The 21,826-nt window shown below is 35.8% G+C and overlaps 2 protein-coding genes and 1 long non-coding RNA gene across 7 annotated transcripts in view; 2 read left to right on the top strand and 1 right to left on the bottom strand.

Moving 5' to 3' along the window:
* Tsp42Ej (Tetraspanin 42Ej) overlaps positions 1 to 21,826 on the top strand; it is a 45,160-nt gene that overhangs the window by 19,244 nt on the left and 4,090 nt on the right. For 2 of the 5 annotated variants that reach the window (XM_067776506.1, XM_067776507.1), the window contains exons 3-5: positions 19,527 to 19,615; positions 21,411 to 21,572; positions 21,654 to 21,815. In XM_067776506.1, the coding sequence (XP_067632607.1) occupies positions 19,527 to 19,615; positions 21,411 to 21,572; positions 21,654 to 21,815 (413 nt within the window). Of the gene's footprint in view, positions 1 to 15,392; positions 15,603 to 19,526; positions 19,616 to 21,410; positions 21,573 to 21,653; positions 21,816 to 21,826 lie in introns of those variants that run through there. The other 3 variants (XM_067776510.1, XM_067776509.1, XM_067776508.1) reach the window with 3 other exon arrangements.
* Positions 96 to 4,224, bottom strand: LOC137245597 (uncharacterized). The gene is made up of 3 exons (XR_010951365.1): positions 3,614 to 4,224; positions 574 to 707; positions 96 to 510 (listed from the first exon to the last, which is right to left on the bottom strand). It is a non-coding gene; the product is annotated as an uncharacterized lncRNA (long non-coding RNA).
* Positions 3,897 to 8,416, top strand: Tsp42Ei (Tetraspanin 42Ei). The gene is made up of 5 exons (XM_067776511.1): positions 3,897 to 4,381; positions 6,416 to 6,598; positions 7,602 to 7,766; positions 7,831 to 8,028; positions 8,122 to 8,416. The coding sequence occupies exons 1-5, from the start codon at positions 4,322 to 4,324 to the stop codon at positions 8,197 to 8,199; spliced, it is 684 nt and encodes a 227-aa protein (XP_067632612.1). The 5' UTR covers positions 3,897 to 4,321; the 3' UTR covers positions 8,200 to 8,416.

The raw sequence follows: 21,826 nt of genomic DNA on the forward strand, positions 1-21,826 counted from the left end.
TTATGTTACTAAAAACACAGAGAAATTTGATAATTACGGATTTAGATGGTGAACTCCAAGAAGGAAATCGAGAGTTAAGTCCCAAACGCTCTGCATTTCTGTCGGAGTAATACATACCTCCAGCCCATATATTTATTTTTCTAACAGTTAGCTGCACACATTCTTTATACCAAATACTTGCTTCCAATTGGAATGAGCTAGCTGAGTTTGGAAGACGGATGGGCAGTGTGATCTTAACTCTAACATCGCAGTTAATTTAGTCCACGTCTGTTTCGAGTCTTCTCTGAAGGAAACGGCTCCTTTGCCAGAAAAAGTCAGTTCAGAAAACGACTGTGGTCATATTACAGTCGTCCAACGGTTATTGGTAGAGGCTTATGTTTTGCGCATCCGTGGGGTACGATGTGAGTGCTCCTGGTACCCTAACGCGGACTGCCCGTGGTACCGTGTTTAGGTTTTTGAAATTACAATTAAAGTGTCGATCAGCTCTTATGACTTCACCTTAATGTGCATCTAGAAAACAAATTTTGTTAATTTTTTTAATTGTTGCCTTAAAAAATATACATACATACATACATATGTATATTCTTTTGAAAATTTAAGTACTTAATTTTTAAAATCGACTATTAGCAAGTAGGTGTTACTGGTTATTGGCGTCGCCTTACGATCAGCATCGAAAAACAAGCTTAAATCAACAAGTCAATAAGCACCTGCCCAACAACAGAGAACAAATGAAAAATGTCAAACAGCAGAAACAACAAAATTGTAACTAAGTTAAATACTAGTAAAACAACAAAAACAAGTAAGGAAGGTTAAGTTCGGGTGTAACCGAACATTACATACTCAGTTGAGAGCTATGGTGACAACATAAGGGAAAATAACCATGTAGGAAAATGAACCGAGAGAAACCCTGGAATGTGTTTGTATGACATGTGTATCAAACGAAAGGCATTAAGGAGTATTTTATGAGGGAGTGGGCCATAGTTCTATAGGTGGACGCCATTTAGGGATATAGCCATAAAGGTGGATCAGGGTTGACTCTAGAATGCTTTTGTACGATATGGGTATCAAATGAAAGGTGTTAATGAGCATTTTAAAAGGGAGTAATCCTTAGTTCCATAGGTGGACGCCGTTTCGAGATATCGCCATAAAGGTGGACCAGGGGTGACTCTAGAATTCGTTTGTGCAATATGGGTATCAAACGAAAGGAGTTAATGAGTATTTTAAGAGGGAGTGGGCCTTAGTTCTATAGGTGGACGCATTTTCGAGGTATCGCAATAAAGGTGGACCAGGGGTGACTCTAGACTTTGTTTGTACGATATGGGTATCAAATGAAAGGTGTTAATGAGTATTTTTAAAAGGGAGTGGGCCTTCGTTTTATAGGTGTTCGCCTTTTCGAGATATCGCCATAAAGGTGGACCAGGGGTGACTTTAGAATTTGTTTGTATGATATGGGTATCAAATGAAAGGTGTCAATGATTATTTTAAAAGGGCGTGGGGCTTAGTTCTATAGGTGGACCCCTTTTCGAGATATCGCCATAAAGGTGGACCAGGGGTGACTCTAGAATTCGTTTGTGCAATATGGGTATCAAACGAAAGGAGTTAATGAGTATTTTAAGAGGGAGTGGGCCTTAGGTCTATAGGTGGACGCCTTTTCGAGATATCGCCATAAAGATGGACCAGGTGTGACTCTAGAATTCGTTTGTGCAATATGGGTATCAAACGAAAGGAGTTAATGAGTATTTTAAGAGGGAGTGGGCCTTTCTGGACCAGGGGTGACTCTAGATTTTGTTTGTGCAATATGGGTATCAAATGAAAGGTGTTAATGAGTATTTTTAAAAGGGAGTGGGCCTTCGTTCTATAGGCGTTCGCCTTTTCGAAATATCGCCATAAAGGTGGACCAGGGGTGACTCTAGAATGAGTTTGTACGATATGGGTATCAAATTAAAGGTATTAGTGAGATTTTTAAAAGTGAGTGGTGGTAGTTGTATATGTGAAGGCGTTTTCCAGATATCGGCCAAAATGTGGACCAGGGTGACCCAGAACATTATCTGTTGGATACCGCTAATTTATTTATATATGTAATAGTTGCCAAGATTTTAAGGGTTTTTTATTTCGCCCTGCAGAACTTTTTCATTTTCTTCTACTTAATATGGTAGGTGTCACAACCATTTTATAAAGTTTTTTCTAAAGTTATATTTCGCGTCAATAAAACAATCCAATTACCTTACCATATTTCATCCCTTTTTTCGTATTTGGTATAGAATTATGGCATTTTTTTCATTTTTCGTAATTTTCGATATCGAAAAAGTGGGCGTGGTCATAGTCGGATTTCGTTCATTTTTCAAACCAAGATAAAGTGAGTTCAGATAAGTACGTGAACTGAGTTTAGTAAAGATATATCGATTTTTGCCCAAGTTATCGTGTTAACGGCCATGCGGAAGGACAGACGGACGACTGTGTATAAAAACTGGGCGTGACATAAACCGAGTTCGCCCATTTTCACAGAAAAGAGTTAACGTCATAAAATCTATGCTTCTACCAAATTTCAAAAGGATTGGTTAATTTTTGTTCGACTTATGGCGTTAAAAGTATCCTAGACAAATTAAATGAAAAAGGGCGGAACCACGCCCATTTTTAAATTTTCTTTTATTTTTGTATTTTGTTGCACCATATCATTACTGGAGTTGAATCTTGACATAATTTACTTATATACTGTAAAGATATTAAATTTTTTGTTAAAATTTTACTTAAAAAAATTTTTTTTTTTAAAAGTGGGCGTGGTCCTTCTCCGATTTTGCTAATTTTTATTAAGCGTACATATAGTATTAAGAGTAACGTTCCTGCCAAATTTCATCATGATATCTTCAACGACTGCCAAATTACAGCTTGCAAAAGTTTTAAATTACCTTCTTTTAAAAGTGGGCGGTGCCACGCCCATTGTCCAAAATTTTACTAATTTTCTATTTTGCGTCATAAGTTCAACTCATCTACCAAGTTTCGTCGCTTTATCGGTCTTTTGTAATGAATTATCGCACTTTTTCGGTTTTTCGAAATTTTCGATATCGAAAAAGTGGGCGTGGTTATAGTCCGATATCGTTCATTTTAAATAGCGATCTGAGATGAGTGCTCAGGAACCTACGTACCAAATTTCATCAAGATACCTCAAAATTTACTCAAGTTATCGTGTTAACGGACGGACGGACGGACGGACGGACGGACGGACATGGCTCAATCAAATTTTTTTTCGATCCTGATTATTTTGATATATGGAAGTCTATATCTATCTCGATTCCTTTATATATGTACAACCAACCGTTATCCAATCAAACTTAATATAATCTGTGAGCTCTGCTCAACTGAGTATAAAAAGCAAACAGCTAACAATAATAGAGGGCGGATGAGCCGCATAAGCATGGCACAATGATACAAGGTGGCAGCATGGAACAGCTGATAACAAACTTTTTTTATTTGATTTGATACATCAAACGCCGCAATACGATTTTGACATTTGTCCATCGAATTTACAAAAACAAAGTACATGGAATTTTTATTTATGTTTGTAGGTATGTCACCATGCTGCCACCTGTATCATTCCGCTATGCGCATAAGTTACCTGAGCATGCTGAGCGAGAATACGACCGATCAACTTTACGGCATCTTCCCCGCTACGCCTCCAGCTTGCTACATTTCAATGACAAGACATATTCACCACATACATATGTGTGTAGGTATGAAAATATTAACAATCTCCTCCACCAAGTGATGTTGTCACCATCGTACTTACATACATACATATATACATGTATAGATGTTTCAAAACAAAAATATTGTTAAAGTATAAAATAGCTATATATTTAAAGTTGAATATGTAGGTTTTTGTATAATTTCGAATGCATTGTTTTTCAGTCAGTTTACGAACGCGTAGTGAGACCGGCGGATCGCAGTGATCTTAACAATGGGATAAAGGGCTAAAACACTTTATAAATATATATTTTAAAAGTGTTTTCTATTCCGCAACTACATATATAATCTTAAACAGTTTTTAATGAAACAATTTTTTGTCATAGTTATTCGTTCAAATATCGATTTACATTTAGCAATCATCAGTCTTAACAAAAATCGCGTGACTTATAAGTGCGACGAGCACTTATGGCGCTAAATTGTTGTATTTGCTATTTATGTTAAAATTTAAACGAAAGTGAGTTAAAACGTTGCTAATTACGTCAAAACAGTTACATCAGCACAGCTTGTGTGAATAATTCACGTTCCTGTAATCACATTGTAAATATTCACTGGATATAGAACGAATTTTCGAACAAAAATGGCCTTGGCAAAGGCAACTGTGAAGCATTTGTTGTTGCTTTTGAATTTTATATTTACGGTGAGTAATAAACAAAATATTTATTGCATTGCAGTTAACCTTTATAGCGCAAAATGTATTCCATTCATGGTACAAAGACATGGATGTGAATAATTAAAACCGTTTTTTTGACAAATGTTCCGCTTAAGTTAGTTTGATTACCAGGCGGCGAATCGCACTAGTTCCTACACTAGCGCAGAACTATGGCACTATGAGGCATTTTGAACGCGCTCTGAACGGGTTCAATCGCAGATGGTTCTGAAATAGTGGCAGCCCTTGATTCTTTAATTTAAATACATAAAACTCAGACTCAAGGCGCACGTGTGGCCACCAGCTGTCCCGCCGGTTAGAAGGCCGCCGTTTTTGTTCTTACAGGAGTTTTTCCGTACTTAAATGCTTACGTCTGTGGCAAAATTTTTGGTGGTCGTCAGCAGCTTTCGAGATGGTTCATGTTTCTGAGCCATACATGACAACAGGTAGAGTGTATTGTATTTTTAAACGGTTTTATTTAGCTTGACTTGACAGGCTGGTTGGTTGGATGACTGGTTGGCTGGCTGGCACGAATTTTGTAATTGAAATTTAAGTAACTTCCCGCTAAGCTACAAGGTTGAAACTCGGTATATAGTTCAGAACCCAATGACAATGCAATAATAATACAAAAATTGCAGCTAGGTGACGCAAGGATCGAGATATTCACAAGAATCGTATTTGTGATCCGATCTGACTCATATTTGGAACACATAATACATGCAAGAATAAAAAGCGACCCATGAAAAAAATCGCCGCTAGGTGGGGCAAGGATCGAGATATTCACAAAAATCGTATTTGTGGTCTGATTGGGCTCATATTTGGAACACATAATACATACAAGAATAGAAAGCGATCTATGAGAAAAATCGCCGCTAGGTGGCGCAAGGATCGAGATATTCACAAAAATCTTATTTTTGGTCCGATTTGGCACATATTTGGAACACATAATACGTAAAAGAATAGAAAGCGACCTATGATGTCCGATTTGGCTCATATTTGGAACAAATATTACATACAGTCCGGTAGAAGTGACATCAGAATATTTTGGAGTTGGGGGAGGGACAAGCATACGTGGCGCAGAGTCGAGTAAAGTCTTTGGATCGATTATGTATTGAGGACTTATATTGTAACAAATTGTCAGGAAAGATCCCCTGTAATAATGAGTCACTAAATGAACTAAATAGAATGAGAAATAATAGGCAATTAAATAAAGACAAAAAACTTGAAAACAAAAAAAAAAAAAATAAAAAAAAATTTTAAGTTAAACGGTTTTCTTGAAAACAATAATTACATGAAGTAATAATAATACTAAAAGCAAGAAAATGATTAGGTAGGTCCTAGGTACTAGTCATCACACTCCTCATCAATCTAGGGCGTTCATCAGACAATTAAATAAAAGCGTTGGACGCGTCAAATTTCTATTATGTCATAAGTAAGACCAACTGAACCTTAATAAGGTTATGCTACACCTCACATTTTTGAGGTGACACCACAGCCTCGTGATTCATTCGAATCCTCAAGGCGGCAGACACGACAATACAAGCATCACGCCAAACATTGTAAATGGCTCCTTGTCCTTGTCCTGCTCCCTGCGGGTACAGTTTTTATTTACCGTGATGGGGTCGCGCAAGCGATGCAAGTGCCCGCATTGCTCGTTTCAACTCAAGACACCTTACTCATTGATTGGATAGTCTTAGTATTTTGACAACCTTTAACGACGTGTGTACCTACTGCGGGCATAATCTTGACCCCTTACCCGCAGGGGGTGGTAAAGTTAGAGTAAGAAATACAAAAAGGGTTGACAGTAAAAATAAATTTGAAAGGAAGAGTGAGAGGAAGAGGGATAGTGTTTCGGAAATGCTTACCAGTTCTGCTTATCACTTTTCGAAATTTATTCTAAAAGAAAATGGTACAGCACGGGAAATAACGAGCTGTGGGTAATATAAGGAATTGATTTCAATAACAAATATGTAATTGTGCGTATGAAAATATCTAACACAATAATAATATTCCCTTTTATTTCAGTTGCTCGGCATAGTGTTAGTGGCTTTTGGAATTTTTGTACTCATCACTGCTGCCAAAAATAATGTCGATCATGGTGAAAATATTGCCGGTGGACTCATAATTGTATTGGGTATTGCGGTTGTGGCCATTGCAATATTCGGTTGTTTGGCAGCTATACATGAATCAAAAATGAAGTTAGCTATAGTAAGTATAAATATTCACATTCTTGCCTTGGAACGCAGCAGTATCAAAATGGTCTGCCCGAAAACTTTTCTATGGAGCATAATTCATAAGCTCCTTGTAAAATCTACCTGAAGAAAGCTAAAGTTCACTCATGGCATCACTCTCTCCGAAGGCGCTCACTCTTGAAGTTCCATTCAAAATACTACGACCCGAGGGTTATTGACTGTGTGTAGTCATATTATAATATAGAAAGGGTCGATTGGATTTTGGAATTGTCAATTGGATTTTTGAAAACTTCAGTCGGAATTTAGAAAGTATTAATTGGAATTTTGTCAGCTGAATATAGCTTTTTAACATTTCTAAATCCAGTTGGCGATTTTGGAACTCATTTGGTTTTTCTAAAATCTAAGTTACGGTTTCAAAATTCTACAACTTGACAACTCTAAATCCAACTGACGCTTCCAAAAATCAAACTGACTATTTTAAAATTCAATTAACTCTTTCTAAAATACAGTTGACCTTTCAATACTTCAACCTCGAGGCTGTGTTAACCATTTCAAGATGGATTTTAGAAAGTGTCAACTGTATTTTAAAAATAGTTATTTGTATTTAAGATAGTCATTTGGATTTTCGAAAGCGTCAGATAAAATTTAGAATTGTCATTTGGATTTTTGAATTATCAGTTGGATTTAAGAAAACGTACATTGGACGCTATCTATTCTATCTAGGAATATAATATATAATACATTGGACGCTAGATTTTTAAAGACGCCAATTGTATTCTGAAAAATTTTAAATATATTATAGATATTAACGCTGTATAAAATCCAGTTTAAATTTTCTAAAATCTAATCTAAAAAGCACAAATATGATTTTCAAAAGGGTTTAGTTGGTTTTAAAAAGTTTAAACTTGATTTTATCAACGTATTCGAATTAAGTGACAATTCTCAAATCAAACCGACGGTCAAGTTGACCCCTCTTAGACACTGTCAATTTGCCCTTTATTTAAATTCCTAAATTATAGTATAATATCAGCTTGATTGGCCTGATCTTGTTGCAACTCATTCTGGCCGCCATGGCAATGCAAAATACTAAAGATGGAGTGACCGGAAGTATACATGAAGGCTTCGAGAAGCTTTGGCAGGATGAATTGAAAGCGCCTGGAGCTTTGGCCTACTATGAAGATTGGGTATGGACAAGTTGTTATGTCACATTCGCCTCAATTACTTACAAATTTTTATATATCTTTACAGTTACATTGCTGTGGTGTCAACAGCACCGATGATTATCATCTCATACAACATGACATACCGCGAGCGTGTTGCAAAGACCGTAATTGTCAAATTGTAGATAATATTTACAAAGAAGGGTGTCAAAATAAATTTGAGGAATATCTTTCTGGAAAATTGTTTATGTTTGGTGTTGTTAGTTGGATTTTGATAATTGCTGAGGTGGGTGGCATTAGAATAGCTCGAATATTGAAATTATGTATTAAAGTTTATTGATATTTATGTAAATATACTAATTGTGTTTTTAATTTGCAGTTCATTGGCGCCATTTTAGCTTGGATGTTATATAATAGCGTGAAAAACGAGAGCAGGCGCAATTTACGTTGGATGTAAATTTTAGTGTTTGAACAATTAATTTTAGTATATTTATCATAACATTTTAATTTGTGTAACTGTATTTGACTCTAAGCTAAATCTATTTTATTAAGTGTGTTAAGTTCTATAATACTTTAACTAAAATTATTGACGTAATGACTGCAGAATTTATCTAGTATATTATATTTAACTGTTATAAAAGTAAATATTAAATAAAACAATTTACTAGTCAAAATGTGTCGAAAAAGGAGTTTTACCAATTTCACACTGAAACTTACCCAAATCAGAATTTATTTATTTCATTAAATTTTCCTTTTCACACAGGGCCACTTGCTTCATTAAGGGAACATTTGTCAGCAGTCCCAAAAAAAATTACACTTTTTTACAAACCAATCGCTAAATTAGATAGAAGCCGTTTCCTGCTTAACTATAGGTAGGTAGGTTGAACTGGCCGGTCCATGAGGACCTCACATAGACCGATTGAGTCCGTAGTGTTACCAGAAGTATGTTTTAACGATAAGACTGAAAAACCCTATCAAAAACCAGGACCTATGTTATAAAATAACTCCGTCCTCTTGGCAAATACTAGAAGCTTCCTAGGACTTAAGCCACTTGCTGCTTCTAGATCTGACAGCTGTATCACTTCTAATAGCTGGAGTCTTAGCCTGGCAAGTGCAGGGCACGAGCACAGAACGTGCTCGATCGTTTCCTCCTCCAACCCGCACTTCCTACATCTGCTATCACTGACCAAGCCTAATTTAAAGGCATGTGACGCCAGAAGGCAGTGTCCAGTCAGAATACCCGTACTTAACTACAAAGAAAATCTGTTTTTTATTGGCGAGACATTCTCATATTGTTTTATAAATTGTTTTTATTATTTATATTAGAGAAAAAATACAAAGTTTACAAACGGCGATGGTTACTAGGACTTGTTTCGGAATCTCAGTTCTTCATCAGCTAGCTTCTCGGGAGCTGAGTATTGAATTCGAAATCTCCAACATTCATAATTCATACTAGTGTAAAGGCCACTATGAATGCCCCGCTCAGCCATATGAATGCCCCGCAGCTCGCTTTGCAATTGGTTTCTAAGTGTTGCCTTTTTGTTGATATTCCTTTATTCACCATTTAGGTACATACTAATTCTATATGCTTTTTAATCGTACTTGTGTGGAATAAATATAGACGCGCTCCAAGAGCTTAGTAATATTGTAATATTAGGTTTATAGCATTACTTTTATTACAATAAAATCCGAAATACCCAGCAAAACCGACTAGATTTTCGACTTCAGTAGATATTCGATAAACAAATAATGAATTAACTAAGATTTTGTAGGGATAATCTCTTTAATGTAGAAAACTTTTAACAAATTGTTTCATTAGTCCTCTGTGTGAAATTCCTGTAATAAGATAATGTGGCAGTGCAAATAGAAATATTTATATTAAAAGATAATTGATATATATAAGAACTGTTGTAATAGAATAATAATATCGGTGCCCTATTTTTAATATAAATCTATAAAGTAGCTTTAGTATTACAGCCTAGGAATGATATTTTAGTCCTACAGTCGAAAAAATGCAGGAGCCACCATGTAAGATCTTCCAATCAGGGGATACTGATTGCTTTTAGATTGATTTCAAAATTTTGTTTGCCGAAACATACGGGCACAGTAAAAATTATTCATTGATTTATTTAACAATCTTTTAATTAATAATATAAATATAGTTAAAAAAAACTAAAAACACGCAAATATGGTGCCATTTTAGTATCTACAATCCACTTTGATGTTCATAGCACCGTAGCACATAAGGTTCGTGTCTCCGCTATTAAGCACAACTCGTTTTGCAGCGAGTTATTTAACCAAAAATTGCTGCTAAATGGGTCTAACTCTCCTTTGCGTGCATAGCCTAGATAGTTACAAACAAGCATACATACAAGTGAAGCTAATATATGTAAGCGTGTTAAAAAGCAAGGCTCCAGCGGCTTCGAACATCACATTGCATTAGCCATTACATCTTAGTCTCTGTCCAGGGAAAAGAGTGATTATGATGCCAGGAAAGGTTTTAAGTACACTTGTTCTTCTATATAACGGTTCAGCAAAAGAAGCATATATCTTACTTAATATATTCCGAAGAGCACTGTGGAAAAGCAATTGGCACGATGGAACACTGCGCGGCTTGGAAAAATGTCGAGTAGGGAAGAAAAGCGCATAGATATAAAATAAAAACTTGAGGACTTGAGCTGCTGGACATTAGGAATAATGCCCGAGAAATTTGTCATGTACAAAATTTCAAAAAATCTAAACATATATAAGACTTTTATGAATAGATCCGTCTGTGTACCACTTAAAAAAAGAAGAAAAACCCGTCGGACCAAATTTAAACCAAATTGCTATGTGTATCCTGAAACTTTTCGAAGTATATATAATTTGTTATTCCGTAAGAGAAAATATATTTTCGTATGGTGGGTGTGATAGAATATTTCATTACATATGGATGTGGGTAATTCCATGCCAATTCAACTACCCATGTTTGTTTTATATAAAAGGTTACCGACAAATATTAACATTGTAGTTAGTAAGTTGTTTTTATTTTGTTGTTGTTTAATACCTCAAAACATTCACTTGAAAACCTTAAAAATAGATGCAGTCCTTTGCCGGACATGATTCTGGTACGCTCTGCTACTAGTAACTTCCGCTACTAGATAGTGGAAGTTTCCTTTACCCCTTGCAGGTTTTTTTATTGGCAGAGTTACTCAGTTTTTCTGGATGCATTCAGCGGAGGAAACGTCTAGATAATAAGACAATTTTTCCTGCAAACAAGTTTAGGTAATTATTTTCGTTTGCACAAAAGCAGGACCCCATTTTAATAGTTTTTTCTTTTTTTTTTTGAAATTGCAAAAGTCCTAAGAGAAAGTTTATGGGATCCGGGGGATCCCCATAGTATTTTCCTAACAGTTTGCTATTCTTATTGAGAAAAGATATTTTTGTATGGTGGATGTGACAGACTAATTCATTGAATAGGGATGTAGGTAATTCCATGCCATTTCCGCTACCCTTGATTGTTTTATATGAAAAAAGTACCGACAAAAATATTCAGCTGCAGAACTTGTTTTTGTTTTGTTGTTGTTTAATACCTCAAAACATTCAATTGAAAATGCATAACTTTTATTTACGGAACTTTTTCAAAAAAATCTACAAATCCGGACTTTTATTTCTTAAAGATAGAATAGAAGTCTGGAACGGCTCATGTAAAGGAAAGGACTTTTATTATTAAGGGAATAACATTTTGGATTCCTGCATAAAAGCATATTAAAAAGTTTTAAGCATCGCAGATGTATACTTAAAATAATAACGGAATACCCCCTGTATGAGTGTATCCACACCATTTAGGTGACTATGAGAATAGGTAAATGCCATCTCTGAGGCTTGATGTAATTTTAGTGTGTAAAAAAATTGTGCTCGCGATCATACAAAAGAATATACATATGTATCTACATATGTACATATGCGTACATATATTAGATTAGAGTGGTCAATGAAATTTATATTTGCCTGTCTCGAAAATTGACTGATGGATGTTAAAAAGCAGTGAAATTTGTTACTAAAAATAATATAGAAAACAGGGCAAATGAAACAAGTCAGAAGTCACAACTTAAGTATTTTGTTGTTGTATGAGTTCTTGCATCAAAAAATTTAAACCAATTGCATTAACCCTTTCTAGACTGACAATAATTTTTGGTTTGTAGAAAAATCATTTGTTAAAGCCGCAAAAGGTATTAACATAAATTTTTGGGCTTCTTATGGTTGTGAACGAGAGTTGTCATGGTGAATAGTTTCGGTAAAAGTTGTAACGCAGAATCAATTTTGCCAACTATTACAACTTTGAGCTTATTAGAAATGAAGGTAAATCCTTTTTGGGTACAAAAGATAGATTTATGTGTTTTGGACTAGCCGAAGGACAGTTTATGATAGGTTTCTTCCGGCAAACGGCGTGTATGAAAATTTTTCAAGTAAACATAGCACAACTCGGTGGAAAGTAAATTTATTACAATTAAGGTTCAACGGATAACGGATTAGAAGACAGCTGATGATCTCCAGCATACTGGTTGTAAGAGCCGACTAAAATTCACAGATCCAAACAACATTGTTCCCGCTACAGTCGGCCTAGTACCAGAAGGTTCTAGTACCGGAGCGTACCAAATTTATTAACATCGAACACTGCCCATATCCGTAATATCTTTCTCAATGTTCCAGGTATGTTTTAATAGTTACAACAACTCGAAACTGTTTGCGGTGAATATTGATCTTAGCACCAGAAGAGTGGATAACTGCAAAAGAATATCAGCGCACTTATCATTAAGCAAAAGAAGCAGTAATAGCATCCAACCAATACCCTGCAAAAATCGTTGGATCATGTGGTCCACTGGAGTACTTACCTTTACACTCCACTGTAATGCAGAAATGGACTAACTCATGTTTCTACACGAACACATTGTAAGCCGATCATTGCTCGTTTTTAAAGATTTTAATCACTACACGATGTTTATTGGACTGTGGGTGTTCCATGGATTACTGTGATGTAATGCGAAGCTGGAGTATATGGTCCAGTCCTAGGACATCGCAATGTTAATTGGACCATATTTTTTGTATGAATTGTGCTTAATTTTGGAGTACTCGGTTTGTCCATAGCGAGTACTCCATACATGCATGCATGGAGTACTCGCGATTTTTGCAGGGTAGCCATTAAAGGTCAAGGTTTGGTGACTTGCCGGCGGTTATGGACCTTTGCCGTTCTATTTTTATGAGCTTGCGGCAGGCGGCAAGTCATTCCGCGCTCCTAGATTGGATATATGCACACATTATTAGTTTTTGTTGTATTTCTAAAATTAATATTTGTATTTCAAACTTTTTAAATTTCTAAAAAAAATTATATTCAAAGCAAGGCGAATCCATACCAGGTGGTGGCAAAGCGAATTCAATCAATTCGCCGTGCAGAAGATGTAAAGTCAAAAGAAAAATTTCATTGATTTCAGTAGCGTAACAGTAGGGTGGCAGGGCTGGCAAAATGCCACGGGCCCCGACCCAAGGGGCCCCGGGCCAAGAGGCCGCGAGCTCAAAAATATGTTTTTACATTGTACCTGAGTATTTTATTTTATTTGAAAATTATATTTTTATAAGTTCTACTTAAAATCCAAAGTGAGACAACTAACGATTCTAATACAATTTCAAGTTAATCGTTAGGCATTTCACCCAAACTAAACAAAAAGATGTTGATTCATTTTTAGAGATGTACACGTTAGACGTCAGAGAGGTTATTGATATGCAACTTTTTTTTTTTTTGAAACAATTCAACAGATTTATAAAAGAAGATCGAAAACTACAATTTCGTTATGTTAATGGTTTGCCATTGCAAGATCCTACTTACTATCAATGTAGCCTCTGAAGCACTTCAGTCTTAAGCCACCGATCTTTCAAATGCCTTAAAAGTTTGAAAATTTGTCTAGAATAATTGGAAAGGTATCGACATGAATTTGGAAATTTAAAAATGGAAGCGAATAGTGTAGCAGAAAAATGGTCCATCGCCCTGAATTTTCTAAAACTCACCATAGGACGGTAAAACGACATTTTGACGAGCTTTGCGAAGATGAGCGTCTCCAAGATCCGGAAAGTTTGTTCAAAATGAACATATTTTATCGAGTATTGGACATCATTATAAACCAATTGAAATCGCGTTTCATTCCAATGAATGAAATTGTTTTGAACTCCAGTATTTTGCAGCCTTCCACTTTAAACGTTTTAAATAACACTGGTCTTTAACAAAAAAAGCTCTAGAATTTGTTGAGATATATAAAAAAAGACATATTCGACCCACTTTCAGAGAGTAAATAGAAAACTTATCGTGTTTTAGAAACCTCGCTGAAGTATGCATTGTATTACTGTTATTTCTTTCGATTCCTGTGACTACAGCTAGTGCTGAGCGATCATTTTCAAAACTAAAACTGTTAAAAACCTTCTCAAGAAACTCTTGCAGACAAGACAGGTTATGTAAGTTGGCTATTCTGTCTATTAAAAATTCTATAGGCTTACTTAAACTTTGATGATGTTATAGACAGACCTTTTTGCTGAACAGAAATATTGAAATGCATCGAGATATTATGGTCTATGAATGAGTATGAAGTCTTCAATAATAATTGGGCTAGCATGCACTACAAATCATTCCCTTTTGCCTTATGGGCCAATTAATTGTGACTTATAACCATAAAACCATAACCAGATAAAACATACCATAACGCTAACGCCATAACCATACCAAAGCCAACCAATTGGTTTTGGTTTTTCGCCATATACATAATCTCAAAATATTTGAGTTGGTGAATTTAATAACTTTTTGTAGATTTTATTCATTGTTTTGGATACGTTATGACTAAGAGACTTATTTTTTGTGGAATCTGTTAGTAATTTTTTTGCGTTTTCTTAATTTTTATGAAATTTTCACGACTTTTAGGTTAAGGCACCATTAATCGATCACATTTGAGATGGTTATGGATATGGATATGGTTACGACTATGGCGTAAGGGTTTAGGAAGTTTAATTAACCCTTAAGAGAGGAGGCCTATTGCCATTAGTGGGACATATGCAACGTGTAAAAAAGAACGCTGAAAATCTCGAATTTTATTAAAATTAAACTGAGTACAACATGATGACTTTTATTGATATGGTCTCATCAAAAGAATTTGCCACGGGCCCCATTTGTTATATTTACACCACTGATTGATTTCGATTAACTGATGTATTACAGTACAAGGCGTTGTATGCAAAATAATCTAGAAGACGCAATCAGCTATTGGGATAGCAACACCTGGTACTGAATTCGCCTTGATTCAACGGATTTTTTTCTTTTGACGCAAGAACTTCTATAGAGAAGAGAGAACTGTCAAGTTCACTATTACTTTCCTCAATATATTTTGGTAGAAAATTTGCGTGAAATTACTTAAAAATTACCTCACTATATTTGTTTTGTTCCAATATACCTCTACTAAAAATTTAAGAGTAATTTATTTATAACGCCCTGTTTAATTTACAAACATATGGCTGCCCATAACTTATTTCAGTTTTCATAACAGAATTTTCAACCATTCGCTTTTCCACGAGCGCTTCTATTATTTTCTCATTGTAATTAGGATTACAATGCTTCTACTCAGATGGACATGAATGCTGCTCGCAGTAGTCAATGTGGCGCAGACGCGTTCATAACATTGTGAGCGGATTTATAATGAGGTCATGATTTGTGTATTTCATTAAACTTTGTTGTTGTGAATTCATTTTGAGGAAGAGTTAAAAAAAAGAAATTTTATAAATGCGTAAAAATAGAAAGAAATGTTATATGTGTAGCACAAAAAGGGGAACAGCTTTCTGAATATTGTTAGTGGATTAAAAAGTGTATATTAAGAAAATTAACACAATAATTAAAAAAATTTATTTGTTATTAAAAAAACTATTATTAAAAAACACAAAGTTCCAAAAGCTAAAAATAATTAGCTTCGCTTTAAACATAATCTATATTTTTTATATATGTGGCATTGCTAAGTACTCTATATGTACAGTGAATATCAAAAGTTTTCATACTTCCGATTAAAGAGAACTAATTTCAAAACATTTCAATATACAATTGTGTGACGGAAAAGAACATTGTGAATGATAACTAAGTGTGATATCTTATCTGCCAACTGCCTGGCAGGATGTTCAATATGGCTACTTTTTAGCGTTTTGACAGGGTGTTCAATATGGCGGCGCCTATCTTCAGCGGGTGATAGAAAGAGATACAGAATGAGACAGCGATAGTCAGTTACAAATCAGGTGATCCAATCACCTTGAAATTTTGACGTCTATGCAGAAGATATCACACTTTGTTATCATTCACAATGGAAAAGAAAGTGAATCTTTTCCATTATACAGTGTAAATCTCTACTTCCATTCCAACATTAAAGGCCTGTTAATTTTTAGTCTCATTCCTGTTTCATGCATCCAAATGCTTCAAAAACTAAGACAAACATGACAGGTGGTGAATTAATTTGGGCGCATGGGGTGAAATCGTGTCTTCATCCCCCCTAAACGCGTCAATATTATTAACAAACATCAGTACTTGCACTCTTTTACATTAGCTTGTACCACCGAGCTTTAGATATGCTTAAGTAACTCGATAGGGAGAGTTTGTGCCGATTTTTCTGAATAGGGCAAGATATCGAAGCATGTCTCTACAAGTATCAGATAACAGATAAAATCACAACAAAAGGACTCGAAGTATGGATAGGTACTAATTTAACAAGACATGTGGATCAATAATGCACCTTGATATGTGATCTCATTATATATAGGGATGTTTTAAATAATTTTGCAATAAGGCCGAATTAACAAAGAACGCCGTGCCAAGAGAAGAGCTTCCACGTTTTCGTTTCGTTTTACTCCATACCCTTAGCTCACCTATCAAAGCGAAGCAACGGGGAAAAAGTTGTATGTAAATCTGGTATAGGAATAGTCAATGGTAACTTTGATTGTGCAGTTGTCAAATTTGTCTGAATAAGTTAACTGCAATATCATCGCGAAGTAAATTAGAGAGGGTAAACATACAGAGCAGCCTCTTTAGTCGTTTAGATATTTCCCTGCATGATGCTGCCTTCTTTACCGAAAATTTGATATGATAATGCGGTCGAAATATTCGATGCCAAAAACTATCGCCATAAAATATCGAGAATAAAGTATCAGTACGGAGTCACTCAAAGTCATTTGGTGAAGCCATAAGCTCAGGGAACCTGAATTACCTGCCGTGTGAGATGGTGTGCGTGAATTCTCCTATCGTGGGTTTAAAAAAGGATATGGCGTGAACTACTTGGTCCATCGGTTTGCCAAATTGGGCTTTAGTCTATCACGCGATAGATATAGCCTTCAATATTTTAATCGTTAATTGACAAAAAACCGTGTTATTTAGTATATGATACACCTAGAATATTGGGATTTGATGTATGGACTGATATTGCAACTCTAGATAAAATTTTGAAAAAAATGTCACAAATATTCATATATGTAATACTCCTATATTGCTAATAGAAAATGCTCGCAATGTGTTTTGAATTCCAAATCAAAACAAGACAGTCTATAAAGGTACATTCGATTATTGAATACAAAAACAAAAACGTTTAAACGGCAATATATCGGCACTCTGATGTTTGGGAATGTACCTAGCCTTTTGTAGCAATATAGGAGTATTACATATATGCAAATATTATTAATCATAAATCAAAAACCGTTAAACCCATCATAACAAAATGCGACAGAGGTTGACTTTACAATAAGGAATGTTTCGTAGAAAAATTAACGAATTCAGTAAACGGCCAAGCCCACTTTCATATAATAGATACTCACTTTGATATAAGATTTGAAAAGTAATTTATCTGAAATGAACTGTGCAATTGAATCTTATGCTGAGTATATAATATTCAGTTACACCCGGACTTAGGCACACTTGTTTCAAATAAAATCCATCATTACACTCCGTACGCAGACTTTTGGCACGCACTGTATATATATATCGGCTATTAAATACATTACGACCTTTGAATTTGATCGTGATCACTCTTCCACCTGCAAAAGTGAATCCCAAAGCAAAACTTCACTGAATTAAAAAATGTTAAATTAAATTTGAATTTATAGGTGTTTTTTTTTCAAGCGATCTTGGAAAAAACGCTTCAACTAGCTAAACAGTATTATGCCAAAACCATACAGATGGTGGAGGTTTATCAGCTAATTGTTACTTTTTTCGCTGCTATGACATTTCTACTTCTAGCGCAGTATGTTTTTGACACTCAACCAGAGAATTACAAAAACAAAATACATGAAATGCGTGTGTTTGTTTGTATGTATGTCACCCTGCCGCCACGCTGTTATTTTGTTATTTTTGTTTATCTGCACATTCGTATGTTCATTTCATTCGCTCGTTCACAATAGTGCCCTATTTTTGAATATGTAACACTATCAATCAGGTCGACAATTACCTAAGCGGTTTCAACTGAAAGCGCTTAGCCAACTCAACTCGATTACTTTTTATTGTTGCTTTCCATGCAATTCGGTAAGCTAGCTAGTGTTTTAATTGTACTAGTTAGCAACGAAATACAGCTTATAAATTCATACATATCGCATACCTATCTCAATAAGTGGCTAAGTCAAAAATCTGCAATTTTTTAGTTAAGTAACACACAGTGTGTTCTTTCCATAGATGGACATTCGTCTAGTCCGTTTGTAGCCACTTCTGCGGTTCCCCAAGGGAGTATACTAGGCCCACTTTTATTTTTCCTATTTATTAATGCCGTAAGTAGTTGCTTTTCATTCACGAAGTGTTTGCTATACGCCGATGACTTAAGCTATTCTCTGCCATTAAGACGTCAGATGATGTCTTAATGTTGCAGAATAATATTAATAAGTTGCACCAGTGGTGCCTGAACTCTCTTATCTCTTTGAATCCGTCCAAATGCTTTCAAATGACCTACTCGAAGTCAATTAATCTCCTAACTACAAATTATAGTATTTATAATTGTGAGCTTCAATGTGTTAATGAGGTTAAGGACCTTGGTGTTGTCTTTGACAATAAGATTTCTTTTAGTAAGCACATAAATGTCATAACCTCTAAATCATATTCTATGCTTGGCTTTGTGAGGCGCAATGCTGCCAAATTCTCTGATCCCTACACGTTTAAGATACTTTACACGTCTTTTGTTAGGTCTCATCTTGAATATGAACAAGTAGTCAAACTGCTATTACCAGAATTGAAAGAATGCAAAAAATTGTTCTCAAATATGCCCTTCGTCCTTTAAACTTTTCAGATCCTACACCCGCCTACTCTGCGCGACTTCTGCTTTTAAGCCGTAAGTCTTTAGAAAATTGCAGATCAATACTCCGCTTGTCATTTACGTATGATATTATTAATGGGTCCGTTGACTGTCCATATTTATTGGATAGGATTCGATTTAATATTTCTCGGAGGTGTTTTCGTAGTTTTTATCCATTTTATTGTGACAATTTTAAAACCCACTATTCCAGGAATGTTCCCATTGCTCGTGCTCTCCGTGAGTTTAACTCTATCAGTACTGTTGAAACTCTAAACTTTTCTGTTCCAAAAGTGAAACTGTTAAGTATTTTAAAATCTGCTTTCTAAGTACCATCTATTATTTTTCAAATAATTATCCATTAATTTTAGTTCGTATCATAGTCTATAAGAATTAAAGTCCATTGACTTATTGAAATAAATAAATAAATAAATAAATTATTTCAATAAAATATTTTCTTTCTTTTCAGTGAACATCTTCACTAGCAATATGGAGGCACCCTTCTCATCGGCAACACTGTGGAAATATGTTCTATTGGTTTTGAGTTGTTTAATAACGGTGAGTATTAATATATTCTTATTTTTTTCTGATGATATCAACTTCTTAGTAAGCTAAGCGGACGCTCAGGAACCCCCCGATTTTTAGGGGAGGGGGGTTTTTTGAATACGCTGAGGAAGTTTTACAGGGTTACTTGCATTTCGTGACAAACCTTGCAAAACGCAGCTTGTTTGGATAACAAGGTACTACAATATTCGTGAAATTAGACCACCATTTTCAGTGAAGTACAGCTGGTGCTCTTTCACAAGATTAAGTAATACACACATGGCGCATTATACCTCTGATCGTGCTATTTTTTAATTTGCATCGAAAAATTTGCGGAAAGGACCTACATAGATATTTTGAGCCGCGTTCCAGCAGCATATGAAAGGAGATGCATTTTTGTTGAGAAGTTTGTTATCGCATAAATACACTCAGAGTGTTTTGCCAAACCTCTAACGATGGACGACCCAGGCCTAAGAATGATGCACTTGCCTTGTCTTGCAGTCGGGGTGCAATTGAGCAGCGCTGGTGGGTCCTTCCGCGGATGGTACATATGATAGTCGAGCCGATTCTCTTCTATGATGTTCTCGTTTGATGGAGAGCACAAGATACTTCTTCCACAATCAAAAAGTGTGCTGTGCAGTGCAGCAATTGGCGATGGTTGTAATAAACCAATTTCTTCGTACAAAATCTACTCTGGCACTAAACTAAACGCCGAATCTGTACCCGGATAATATCACGAGCAAAATAGCAGCAGTCCGGGCGGCAAAATGGTTTCGTCACACCTTATATAAGCTTTTGCAGGCGCGCGCAGCATTCTTACCGGTTTTGACTTCATCCTTGATCAGACAGACTACTCTGCGCCGGCATCCCCCTTTTTGCTACATTCAGTACTCTCCATCCCAAAAACAAGGAACGGACTGGCGAATTAATATTGAACGGGAGTCTGGTGATCCTGATCACGGATGGCACCAGGCTGGGCGAGAGGGCTGGTGATGTAGTTTTTTGTCATGGGATCGGTGCAAGTCTATCTCTGAGGAGTCTTTCATGCTGAGGTTGCTATTATAAATCATGCGCTAGATGGATTATTATCCGTCGCTCTTACTGTTAGAGAGTTTACTGTGAGATCTTGCCGTGTGTCAAGGTCTTCGAGGCCTTTTGTTGACTCCAAGCGCTCGGCGGAGCTATTGTGGCTTACGAAAGTTTATATATCTATTGGGGGACACAGGCAATGTGCCGTAATGTACTAGACAACCTCAGCCCTGTTAGTCGCAAGAGTTGGAGTCATACAGTCGCTTTATGCCTTTGCGATGAGGAGGCGTAACAATTTCGAACAGAGCAATTTAATTTGAAGTCAGTTTCACAGTTAGAGTGTGTGGTAACACAATTAACCAAAATATATAGGTCAAAGTGAGCTATTACAACCTAACCTAACTTTATTTTAGAAGATGTTTACTTTGCGACTTTTATAAAATATTTTTTGAAACTCTTTGTTATTCTAATTTTAAGTATTAAGTTTAACTTATAATGAAGTTTGGGTACAATATGTTCCAAATCGATCTTTAAATGACCACGTACGCAATCCAAAAGTCATCCCAAAAAGGGTCCCAAAGAGATTCCGTAGATAGTGAAAAATTATTCTCGCAATTATTAAAACAAAGTACCCAAAGAGGGAAGGTCTAAGTGTGGGATTGTAAGGTTGCATGACCAAATCTATAAGTCGAAGGCAGTTGCATACGGTTCTCTTCTAAAAAACTGAATGGTTCTTTTTACAAATATAATAGTTTTAATAAGAATTTCACCGTTATTTCAGGTTGTCACTATGCTTCTCATATCATGCGGTGTGATCGCTTTAGGTAGTGCCGGCTCCGTGGTCGGTGCTTATACGGCAGCATCCGTCGGTTTCTTTGCAATGTTTATAGCCTTTGTGGGTGCCATGGCTGCCGTGCGTCAGTCGTTAGTGCTGTCATGGGGGGTAAGTGACATGTAGCAAATAATGAAAGCGGTACACTGAGCTTGCACATTGTTAAACCTTACCTACTCTTGTATATTCCAGTTCATTGTATCCACAGTGTTTTGCATTGTTTTGCAAACCATTTGTATGATTATATTTGGTATTTTCAAAGATGACTTTGAAATCATGGCGACGAAACGCGTACAAAGCATTTGGGATGGCCGGCCAGGTACGCTAGTCGAAATGGATGATATGCAAATGCAGGTAAGGATTTG

The sequence above is a fragment of the Eurosta solidaginis genome, chromosome 3 (assembly GCF_040869045.1).
Source record: "Eurosta solidaginis isolate ZX-2024a chromosome 3, ASM4086904v1, whole genome shotgun sequence".
Lineage (NCBI taxonomy): Eukaryota > Metazoa > Arthropoda > Insecta > Diptera > Tephritidae > Eurosta > Eurosta solidaginis.